Source organism: Trichoderma camerunense, assembly GCF_050948025.1.
Source record: "Trichoderma camerunense strain CBS 138272 chromosome Unknown V8C40scaffold_7, whole genome shotgun sequence".
NCBI lineage: Eukaryota > Fungi > Ascomycota > Sordariomycetes > Hypocreales > Hypocreaceae > Trichoderma > Trichoderma camerunense.
In genome coordinates this window covers 331,164-342,626 of record NW_028145363.1, presented here as the reverse complement: position 1 = coordinate 342,626, position 11,463 = coordinate 331,164, and the positions used below count along the sequence as shown (strand labels likewise).

The 11,463-nt window shown below is 51.9% G+C and overlaps 4 protein-coding genes across 4 annotated transcripts; 1 reads left to right on the top strand and 3 right to left on the bottom strand.

The window, feature by feature from the left end:
• Positions 1 to 163: 163 nt before the first annotated feature.
• V8C40DRAFT_242341 (uncharacterized protein) lies at positions 164 to 2,196 on the bottom strand. Its single transcript, XM_083215196.1, has one exon. The coding sequence runs from the start codon at positions 2,036 to 2,038 to the stop codon at positions 620 to 622; it is 1,419 nt and encodes a 472-aa protein (XP_083074076.1). The 5' UTR covers positions 2,039 to 2,196; the 3' UTR covers positions 164 to 619.
• Positions 2,197 to 3,524: 1,328 nt separating this feature from the next.
• V8C40DRAFT_242339 (uncharacterized protein) lies at positions 3,525 to 4,141 on the top strand. The gene has a single exon (XM_083215195.1). The coding sequence runs from the start codon at positions 3,881 to 3,883 to the stop codon at positions 4,121 to 4,123; it is 243 nt and encodes an 80-aa protein (XP_083074075.1). The 5' UTR covers positions 3,525 to 3,880; the 3' UTR covers positions 4,124 to 4,141.
• A 324-nt stretch (positions 4,142 to 4,465) lies between these two features.
• On the bottom strand, positions 4,466 to 7,520 carry V8C40DRAFT_242337 (ferric reductase NAD binding domain-containing protein). Its single transcript, XM_083215194.1, has 4 exons — positions 7,235 to 7,520; positions 6,668 to 7,122; positions 5,066 to 6,577; positions 4,466 to 4,990 (listed from the first exon to the last, which is right to left on the bottom strand). Exons 2-4 carry the CDS (start codon positions 6,832 to 6,834, stop codon positions 4,957 to 4,959), a joined length of 1,713 nt encoding a protein of 570 aa, XP_083074074.1. The 5' UTR covers positions 6,835 to 7,122; positions 7,235 to 7,520; the 3' UTR covers positions 4,466 to 4,956.
• Positions 7,521 to 8,954: 1,434 nt separating this feature from the next.
• On the bottom strand, positions 8,955 to 10,739 carry V8C40DRAFT_200856 (ubiquitin-conjugating enzyme/RWD-like protein). Its single transcript, XM_083211980.1, has 6 exons — positions 10,662 to 10,739; positions 10,268 to 10,368; positions 9,948 to 9,993; positions 9,810 to 9,839; positions 9,492 to 9,675; positions 8,955 to 9,414 (listed from the first exon to the last, which is right to left on the bottom strand). Exons 2-6 carry the CDS (start codon positions 10,309 to 10,311, stop codon positions 9,275 to 9,277), a joined length of 444 nt encoding a protein of 147 aa, XP_083074073.1. The 5' UTR covers positions 10,312 to 10,368; positions 10,662 to 10,739; the 3' UTR covers positions 8,955 to 9,274.
• Between the last annotated feature and the right edge of the window lie 724 nt (positions 10,740 to 11,463).

The window sequence follows — 11,463 nt, the reverse complement described above, 5'->3', positions numbered from 1 at the left end:
CGGAATGCATGGCTGAGCGCGCATTAGCCAGGAACCGACTGCTTCAGAAAAAGCATAATAACATTCACCCAGGCTAATTCAGAAAAACAAAAACAAAACGGAGATAAAGAAAGAAAAGACAAGGGAGAAAAGACAAGAAAGAAAAAGTAAACACGCGCAGCAGTTGAAAACATGTAGTAAATTGAAACAGTCCATTATTAAAGATACATAAAAGGTGGCTACACAGAACAGAGCAAAACAACATGGCTCTGCTCTCTCAAGTTCCTCAAACCTCATTCGTCACACGTTTATCGAGACTTCCAGCATCATCACGCGTCTTCCCAAAGGCATAGCCCCTTCTTCTAACGTCAATTTCATACAATCACATCAATCGAAAAATCTTTCCTCCTCCAGGTCTTGTTAGAATCACCAAGCCTCTCCTGTTGCAATTAAGCCTAGTTCGTGGTGAACACGCCGGGTATAGACAGTATATACAAAAGGCACGTGCCTTGTATGTTCCCGCCGCTGCTGCAGATGGGCTTCCTCCCAATCAAATCAGTTGGGAGTCAAGCCCTCTCCTTTGCTGATCCAGTATTCTAGTTATCAGGTCCCCAAATATTGCCCTCTTTTTTTGCTTCTTTTAGTGATAGTTTTGCGTAGGCATTTCGTAGACTGGCCCGCTCTGGTGGCTCAGGACTGCGTTGCCGTCAATCTCGGCAGCCTCGGGGTTGTTCCATTTGGCAGCATTGACGTTGTCGTTGCCCAACTCAGCAGCATCGGCATGAGCAGGGGGGACGTTGGCGGTCCTGTTGTCGAACGAGACGGGGCTGACAGTGTTTGCCATTGTCGTTGCCGGGCTGGGCGAAGTGTAGGCTGAGCCATATGGCTCTGGCTTGGCATATCCAGCACGTCCATCACCCAGGGCGGTACCACGGTAGCCCTCGGGAGCGGCGGGCTTGACGGGAGTGCGGCCGGGGGCCAGGAAAGCTGCTGCGTTGGCGGTGTGAGCTGACATGGGTTGCTGGCGACCGGGACCGCCAATTCCACCGCCGCCGCCACCGCCGATCGGGACTTCAGAAGCGCCAACCAGGTCGTCGTGGTCAGGGCTGGGGCCGCGGTTGCGACGCCTCAGGATGAGGAAGAGGGCAGCGCCGATGATGAGAAGACCACCGACGCCGACGCCGACACCAATACCAGCCTTGGCGCCGGTGGACAGGCCCGAGCTATCAGAGGCATGGCTGGTGTTGCCATCCGGAACGCCCGTACCGGAGCCTGTCGGGGCGGTGCTGGTCTCCTGGACACCGGTGGTAACACGAGTCGAGGTGACGGTCAAGGTGCTGGTCGTAGTAATGGTCGTCTTGGCATTGGCCTGATGGGTCTGGGTGATGGTACTGGTAACAACGGTCCTGGTGGTCTCGGTGTCTCGGACGGTCCTGGTGGTGGTGTCGACAATTGTGGTGCCACTGCCGCCTCCGACGGTCACAGTCACGACATCGGTGACGAAGGCGCGCGCCTCCAAATCGCGCAGAGCCAGATATTGGTTCAGAGACTCGGCATCAACAACCTCGGTAGGAAGGGGATCAACTCCCGTCCTGGGCGCAACCCTGTAATCCCGCTTCTGCGCGGCGGTGGGCGTTTCGAAGACGGTGGTGGTCTCAAAGACGGTGGTGGTGGCTGTTTCCGCGTTGCTGCTAGTAACAGTGGTCGTGGTAAAAGCCGTCGACGTCGTGGTAATCGTGGTGGTGATGGTCGTCGTCACAGTCCTGATGCTTGTCGCAGTCCTGCCGCCGGGGCCCGTCACAGTCTCGGTCTCAAAGATGGTGGTGGTGCTGTCGCTGTCGTCAGAAGAGCTGCTGCTGCTACTGCTGCTGCCAGGGGTCGACGAGGTCGGGGGAGGAGTTGTCGAGGATGACGGCGGAGGAGTAGACGACGACGAGTCGCCTCCATCGGACGAGCCTGGAGCAGTGGACGATGAGCCCGAGTCATCTTGTCGGATCACAACATTTGCATGGACGCTTCCAAGCAGCGCGCCGAAGACGAGTGCCAACGGCAGGCGCATTTTGAAGGAAAATCTCGAGGTGTGGCCAAACTATGCGTCTTAAGAATGAGGCAGTACAACAATGAAAATAGTGGTGTCGAAAGTAAAGTTAAGAAAAAACTGAAGAATGATGACGATGGCGATTAGGTGCCAGGCGAGTGAAACAAGCGAGTGGAAGGGGTCGGTTAGGATGGAAGCAGCAAGTTCAAGGGCCCTGGGGAATTTGACTGGCGACAAGAGCCAGTGGCCAGAGGAGCCAGAGGGAGAAAGCGAGAAACGGCCCGTTGTTTGGCCATTGGCCGCAGCAGGCACACGCGGACTCCCGGAGAACTTGAGCCACGCAGCAGACAGACCCCGTTGGGGGGTACCCGGTACTTGCGCCAAGGGTACTCGGACAGTCGGGCACGCGGGTATCTGTACGAGCAAAACAGGTCCACAGCATGCCAGTTGACCTCTGTAATCAGCGATGGATTTTTTTCTTTTTTCTTCTTTCAGTGCGGGTAGTCCGCTAAAGTTCCAGTCCAGCTGTCGCAGTCTGGTGGTTCTACGGAGCACAAGATACACTAAAGATGAGGCCGCCCAGAAGCGTCTACTAAGCCTCGATCATGTCTACAGTACAGATTCAATACGGGCTGCGCCATTGTACGTGCACCAGCAGGTACCGGTACCCCGTGGCGACACCGCACAGGTATTACTCGTATCGCATTGTCGCGAACACATGAGCAGCACGAGAACGAAACGCACTTTTTGCGCATTTCGCTGGGCAGAGGCAGAGGGACCCGTTGGGCTAGTACGAATGTTGCACGCGGGACTTCAGGAGAGTGAATCAAACAGCAGCGCTTTTGCCCGGTGCAGCTTAGCGGCGAAAAAGTGGCAATGCAGGGACCCCCCAGAATACGAACTGCTCAGAGAGGGAAAAGGATCCATTTGATTCATGGAAGACTGACCAAAGAGAAAAAAAGAGAGAACGAGTGGTAAAAGAAAAGAAAAAAAGAGGATCCCCATCCCCTGAAAAAAGAGAACCGAGGGTCGATGCCAGTTGAAAGCCGAGTCACCTGCCAATTGGGCGGACAGGTAACGTGTACTCGTATATACAGTACAAGAATATTACGATTACCTCACCTGGGTCCATGTTGATGCTACTGTACCAGGTTGATACGCCATGTTGGCAATTTGTTTCATCGTCATTTCATGACCGTCAATGTCAACGTCAGTGGTCATTCTTGGTGATTACCACACCTTGTCCGTTCTCGCTGTAATGCTCGCACAAGTACCGTGCTAGGCCTACAAGCAACGCCCAAGGCCATCCATCCCATCCATGCTGCAATCGCTCCTCACCTTGCCCAGAACCGTAAGCCTGATCGCCTCGTCCACGAACGAGTCGTTATGCGAAATGACGTGCACCAAGCTGGCGCTATTAGACACTAAACCGCCAGTAGTACTCGGTTCGTCATTGATTGGCGAGTGCGTGACCAAGTATTCAATGTCTCTCCCTTCCATGCCTCATCTTCAATAGTACAGCACCATTGTTTTGGCAATAAATAACGTGCAGTGCAGCAAACAATACGAACCAAAAATTCCAACCAAAAATGTCATCCCATTCCTGCATCAGCCTCCGCCACATCCCCCCGAAATAGGAACCATCAGAAAAAAAAAAGCCACAAGAGATCCAAAATACCCAAAACTAGCTGCTTCATAAGATGACCGCCAGGCTGGGAAATGCTGATGCCCCAAAGCTGAGATTTGCTGCTATTCTTATTCACTTTTTTTCTGACTGCACCGTACTAAAATGACCTAGTAACTTCCCTTTATTGTTTTCTTCTCCAACGAGGCGCCCAACCACAACGGTCTTCGCCCGCTGGAATGCCGGAAGCTGTCAGACTGCATGGAGCTACGCTCGTGACGATCCTTTGGGCTCTTCTATTTTCCCTTCCCTCTTATCTTCTTTTCTTTTTTCGTTTAGTATGGATTTCTTTAGGCCCGGAAATCCTTATGACCGGTGAGATCTTGCCCCGTGATACGGGATCGGATACCCCGAAGCCTCAATCCATCTCCTCAAAAAGAATGTCACCGGGGGCCGGCCTTTCCTCATTGCCCTCGCTCTGAATTACTCCAAATCGTGGATCCGTATAATACTCGTATATAAAAGAATAAAACAATGAAATGAAAGAGTGAAACATTCGAGGGGCGGCGTGACCACCTGCCTCATTTTGCTGCAAAGTCGACGATTGCTGATGCTACTAGCCAACAGCGGCATATGAATTTCAGACGCTGCTCCGCAGTGACAGAAAAGCCGGCATTAATACCTCCACTTGTACGTACAATACAAGGTATGCTGGACAGTAAGACGTCAGTTAGGCTATTACAGCTGACACTGGCGTCAAAAGCATTCTAAATCGGGCATCCCAGCTCAATAGGTAGGTAGTATCATCAAAGTTTTATTCATCCAAATCTTGATCGACATTTTATTCTGCTTTACTTGTAACCTGATAGATAGTAATCACACAAGACGAGAAACGTATATACGCAACACATATACTCTCACATATTGAATATATACCTATATTTCTTGTACAAGTCATCTCTCATCAGCCTGCTCCATCCCCTTATATCCTATCCTCCTCTTTATTTGTCAAAAACTCCCCCTCGGGCCCCTCTCGCCAACAGTAAGTTACGTGTATGCGTCCAGCGCAACGACTTTTATGGGAATTATTACGTTTATAAAAAGAAAAACTTTCTCCATCCACCACTGAGAGAGCAAGCCCTGGTATCATGAGAGGGGACAAGAGTCGACAAAGGAAACAAAAATTGAGAGGAAAGCAAAAAAAGGGGCACGGGCACTGCTGTAGTAGTATCGATCGATCTCGTCGCGGTGGAGAAGAAACAGGGAAAGAAACGGAGAGGCCGTTGACAAGGAGATTGAAACAATCGTAGGCACTTTAAAAGTTTTCTTTGCCCCAGACGAACGAGAACCTAGATGGGGAGTCAGAATTAGTTTACACAAGAAAGAAAAGGGCCAGAGAGGATAGATGAAACAAAAGAACTTACTCAGGATCCGTATACTTGTTGCAGTAAACGTGCAGGGAACTTCCCAGTCCCTTGGGTCCACAGAAAAACACACCCGCCTCGCAAGGACTGTGCAGCTTCCGGATCCCTCGGAAAATCATGTCCCAGTTGGGCCGCCCAAAGTTGGTGGGACTCCTCAGGCCCGTAATGGTATCTTTGTCGGCGTTGGCATCGTTGATCATGATGTTGGTCGCATCGTCCGCCTTGATCTTGGCCGTCAGGTACGTGTGGATCTCGATGCGGTTGTCCACGTCCTGCGCCTCGACCGCCAGCAGCAGCGACCGGAACCACTCAAAGGAGCCAAAGTCTCGGCAGATCCAGAAGAAGTAGACCTTTCGCAGACGAGTCTTTTGCTGGGGGTAGTTCATCCGGTACCAGATGGACTTGAGGATCGAGGCAAAGGGCGTCACGCCAATACCGGCACCGACGAGAACCGCCACCTCGTACTTGAAGACGTCCTCCGAAGCAGATCCGAAGGGGCCGTCGACATACACTCTAGGCAGGACACGCTTCAGGGCCGGATCGTTGGTCTCGTCACCGGCAACTCCAACAACCTTACTCGAGCTGCCCTTCTTGTCCCATTCGCAGCCCAGCATAGTCGAGACGGCCATGGTAAAGTCACCCTGGCAACGCATGTGGATGGAAATGTAGTCCTCCTCGGGGGCGCTGGTCAACGTAAAGGGGTGATACTGCCACAGCGAGACTGCCGGGCAGCAGAAGAAGATGTACTGTCCAGCTCGAGTCTTGGTGTGCTCCTTCTTGATCTGAATCTCGCAGACGTTGCTGGGGTGCTGGATGACCTTTGAAATGTACGTCTTGTGGCGTCCTCGGATTTCACGGGCAATTCTCTCCGCCAGGTAGATGAAGCCTCCGTACATCCAGTACTGCCAAAACACACCAATGGCCGAGGGTCCGATGCTCGTGCAAAAGGGCGCCACGTCGGGCTGGATCATGCAGTAGGCTCCGTGGATGGCCCAGAAGATGAAGAAGACGATGAACATGTGGTGCGTGTACCAGAATCGCTCGTAGTTGGCGCGTCGGGGCTTCTCGATCGAGGTGAAGACCATGCCCATGAGGGCAATCAGCATCACGTATCCAGTCCAGCCAGGGCCCGAGGCAAAGTTGGCGAGCAGCCAGCCGTAGATTCCAAGGTTGTTCTTGACCGCCACCTGGGCAAAGTTGTTCCAGTGGGCAATGGTGTGCACCCACGAGAAGAAGACAATGGACCAGGCCGTCGTGATGTGGAACGTGATGTTCTTGTCGAACTGGATGACGCCGTTGAGAGGAGTCTGTCGGAGGAGCGAGATGAGGGTTCTGCAGACGGGGAAGAGGATGATGCCGACATCGACGTGGAGGACCAGAGCAGCCGATCGAGCAACGACGAAGGTAAAGCCAAAGGTGGCTCGAGATGTGGCCAAGCTGTCCTTGAGGCCGTAGTGGACGCAGGCAAAGGCAAAGATGAGGGCATGGGCCAGCATGAAAACGAAGACAAATCTGTTTGCGTTGGATCAGCAAGTTGCGTTCATGTTTTGTTTCTTCCCTTTTACCCCTGCTTTACACAAAGTCCTTTTGGGAGCAACGTACACTCTTCGGTATCCTTCGTTAATCATCCATCGATCAAACTTTTCTCGCGCCGTCAGCTCTTGCTGCTTCTCCTGTGTCATTTCTCCTGAGAGCAACATGCGCGTCAGGGGGGTCCATCTGGACCTCTCCGTCGGCCGCTCATAGCTCTCGTACTTTTCGTAGTCCATTGTGAAGCAAAGCTTGTGGCTGGTTGGTCGGCTGTCGCAATTCGGACGTATACCCAAGAGTTTCGGGTGAAACCTCTCGCTCTATATCCCAACAAATGGTCGGTCACGGTATAGTCTCTGTAATTATCTTCCAGTTTAGAAGCGATCGATTGGCGCAGGCAGTATCGGTGGTTCAGATCCCGCTGAACGAGCAGCAGCCTGTCGAATAAGAGAGTGGAATGACTTGATGTCAATAAAGTAACGTAAATATAATGAAGAGAAACGAAGGAGAGGAAGCAATCCCGAGATCTGCAGAAACCAATAGTAGTCAGTACCAAAGCGTCAAAGGAGAAGAAGCCGTCTCCCATCCAAAGGCAATGGGCGTCAACATTAATATTCCAAAGGACAGCAGTTTACATACCACAAGATTCAACAAAGCAAACTCGACCTTGCCTTGCGATCAACGCAACCCACGGAAAAAATCCAAAACAACAGACAGCAAAAAGAGAAACTAGAGATGAGAGAACAATAAAAAGAGTCCAGACTTTCGCACCACGAAGTCGTAAGAGACGAGACCGAGACCCTCCACCCCCGGGGGTTACGAGTAACGCCAAAAACAGCAGCGAGCACGGCCGGGGATTCGCTGCCGCGTCCCTGTTACAGGTTGCAGAAGCTCGTCCATGCAGCGAAATACACGACTGCCGGACATGGGCCCCCGTTTTGCAGCCAATTAGCGGCCGGCCAGCCGAGGTCTCGAAACAGACCATTGACGGTTGGTTTGATGCCAAGGGCGCCTTTTTTCATTTTCGTTTTGGGGCGAGTTACTACCTGTCTAGCCCGCTGAAAGCACTTGTATGTACGAGTAACCTCTGTGATTGATTGTCGGGGGACCAGCATCTTGGAAGCCCGTACCGGCGGGTGGGATATTGGCAGTCGAGTCGATGCTATTCCCGACCCGAGATCTCTCCATCGTTGTCTCTTTTCGTGATCCATCTCCCCGTGGTCCAAATACAGCATCTTCAACCTACACGGAGGATTCTCCCATATTGAACACGGAGCTGCTTAGACCCAAAGGACCACCCGACATTCTCCACCTCAAAACCCCCCCGAAGCGAGAAAAGCCCCCCTAGATTCCGTTCAGCTTATCGACGCCTCTCTCAATAAATCGCAATCTTTCTGGTCAAAACAATCCAGCAAATGGAAGCAATCAAAAACATGTGTGCAAGCGCAAAACATGCATCCATCGCCAGGCCCTCGAGTTTCAAGACTTGTGGAAAATCGTTCGATTTTTTTATCCTGCCGTTTTACTTGTCGCTCCCCCCCGTGGTCAATTTAATTCCCCGCATGCATAATGGCTGGCGAAAGGAGGCTGAGCGCGAGGCTACATGAAACAAGATGCGACAAAAGGTGTGACGGAGATGCCCTTGGCGCTTGCCGCCTGACCCGGGCTTTTTCTTTTTCCTTCTCTCCAGCTCGTCAAGTATTGATATCTTGTTTATTAATTCCTGTTTAATCATCACCCGGATTTCTTTTCTTATACCATAGATAGTACCGACACAGATGCAGGACTCTGTGCTCTTCTTTTCCCGTTTGTTTCCTACCGACCTGGCGCTAATCTCATGGAGTGTCCCGTGCATTCCCTGCCTGGTTGCGCATAACCCTGCAATATGGAGGGACATGAAGGACATGGACACACCATCCATGGATACCACTGCCTACCACTTTATTCTGACCATACTGCACTCCATGTCAGAATCTCTTATAGAATTAGCGCCAAATCCTCCACAACGCATGACATTCTCCCTTTCACATGGACGTTGATTATCTAGGCTATCTACTGGCCTTCCTAGAGGCTTATCCGTACATTAACAGGTATTGCTTGGACGTCTATTTTAGATAGACGGACTCCATATGTATTCTATCCTCTCCATTAGGGACTACGCCGCCGTAACATTTGTTTACTCCCTATACCATATTCCAAAATCATCACTTTTCACTTTCTACTGCTCTGCTCCAGTGGTAATAGTTCTACGCACGCAACTTCACTTGCAGCTCAACAGCACAATTCACAATGTCATACATCACATAAGTAAACCATTCTTATAGACGCGTTAAATCAGATGCCTGTTGTTGGATGCAGAGTACACGTTGTTGATGCAAACCCAAAGTCAAGTCCAGCCGCATAAGCCCTTGAATAGCGGATATTTCTGTCTAGTCTGCCACCTGTCCGCCGGCCATGCGTCGTCTCACCCCCAGCATCATAAACGTGGTGCACCCGAAGAGATGATGAGAACAGCAAGGAGAAGAAAGAAAAAACTTGCACTGTCCGCCTTCGAATATCATCCCCGCACCCGCTTATAACGTAGAGGCTCGCCAAACATGCCGCACCGTCATTGCGTGATAGAGGACGTCAAACACCCAGCGCCATCAAACCCCCTTAAAAGAAACCGTTTGGTATTGCCTAGACGGCGTACTTGCGTGTCCATTCCCTAGCGGTCGCCTCGTACCGGGGCCGGTCGGTCTTGTACACGTGCGCAATCTCAGGCACAAGGGGATCATCGGGGTTCGGGTCTGTCAGCATAGAGCAGATGGAAAGGAGAACTGTTGTGTGATTTCCATGTCAGCGGTTTGATTTCACAGAGTGTCATCTCATCGAGATGGGGTAACAGATAGCCTACCTTTGGAAATGGTCAGAGCAGGGCTCCACTGGTCTCGAAGAATATCGAGGCAGATGCTGCCGTTGCTGTTGATGTTGGGGTGGTAGATTCTGGTGGAAAAGTTGACTTTCGGGGGCTTGAAGGGGTAATCCGTAGGGAACTGGATCTTCAGGAAGAAGACGCCTCCTGAGTATGGTGAATCACCCTATGTCGGTCGTTAGTCGTCCATCTTGTCAAAAACGGCGTTGTCGGCAAGGCCATCTGTTTGTTCATCCCAAACGACGAAGTGCCGTCAGGAACAAACAAAGCCATGCCTAAAATCCATGGGCATCAACTCACGGGTCCCATAATGGTAGCTTGCCAGTGAAACTGCAGGACACGTTAGCTCATCTTTGTACGCAACGTCGTTGTCATTCCACGCGAACTACACCCATCCTCTGATGGAGTTGACGCATGGAAACAAGGCTCCCGACTTACCAGATCTTCTCCAACAGGACCAGCGGAGCAGGATGATGGCGGGTCACTATTCGATCGATAAAGTCAGCATACAAAACTCGACGCTCAAAGCCAGGTGCGACTTGGTGCCAGACACTTCAGACATTCCAGAAGTCGAACATCAAGCCCATGCCGTTGAGCTGGTGAGACCCCCGCTCAGCATAGCCCCACCTCACACGACGGCTTGGGCTGCAAACGACGACACTCCTGACGAAAGTATCCAGAGAGAGAGGCACCAAAGGGGGGAAGAGCAAGGGCCGATAAGGCGGAGGAGAAGGGAAGACGGGAGAGGGGAGATTTACGTGCCGAGGTCCTTGAGCTCCTTGTTGATGCGCTTCAGGGCCATTGTGATGAGGGTATGTGGTATCTAAAAGGGTGGTGGAAGATCGATCTCGGATCGAGGCTGGCAGAACTGGCGTCAGTATTTGCTTTCCCGGACTGGTCGGGTCACGATGCGGAGACGGTGCAACTCACAGGCAAAGAAAGAATCAAAAGATCCTAGGCGGACGTTGGAGACGATGCAAGGCGACCGTCTGCAAGTCCTGAGCGCTAGGTAGAGGCTTTATCTGATCGGGGGTGCAGAGTCCCTGATGGCGGTCCTGTGCAGATCGAGTTTGTATGTCGAAAGCAAAGTGGAGGGGTTGGAAGGAAAGAGAAGAGAAAGGCACAGTAGGAGTCGTAGTAATGAGCACGTACAGTCAGTAGCGGTAGCCACCAAAAGAGCGGGCTTGCACACGGCCAGTGGCTGCGAACCCACGCACACAAACCACTAACAAACTGGGTAACTAAGCAATAGCAAGGCCGAAAAGAGTCCAGTTTTTTTTTTTTCTTCCATTTTTTCTTTAATAAATTCCCCAGCCTTGGGCCACACCGGTGGCTAAGACAGACACCGCCACTGCAGGCTGCTGCTTAGGCCGAGACTTGGACACTAACAGATATGCAGCGGATTTGCGCGCAAAGGGCGATAGCGGCGAGGGGACTTTCTCTCGTTGTTACGGCCCAAAGGTGACATGTCGCCGCCATCCATGTCTTTCGCTCAGCTTCGACGGCTGGAAGCGCCAAAACTGAGGCGTGACTGATGCCTTTGACGCTTCTTACGGGAGGCACCGTGATGGCCGGGACGTGCACATACATAGCACACCTTGCACACATACTCGTACATACAAAGCTGGGCACCTTATGTCAGGATGACCAAAGCCGGGGCGGCTAACCTTGTGATTGATTACATGAACAGCATGAAGCCCATGACGATGCACCAATACTGGCCCCCTTTCCCTTTCATACCGCTAGTAGTTGCGATGCTAGGCACACACGGCGCTTGGCGTTGCTTTCTAATACGGACGGCCAGCTTTTGCCTCAGGGACGGAGACGCAGTAGCATCCCGAATGGAGTAGTTGCTCTGTCTGGCCGGCGATGAAATCGCACGGAACTGTCACGGCAACCCCACGGTGGGGTTTCGGAGAATCTCGCTCCAAGGTTTACGCTTGGTGGTGTTCGA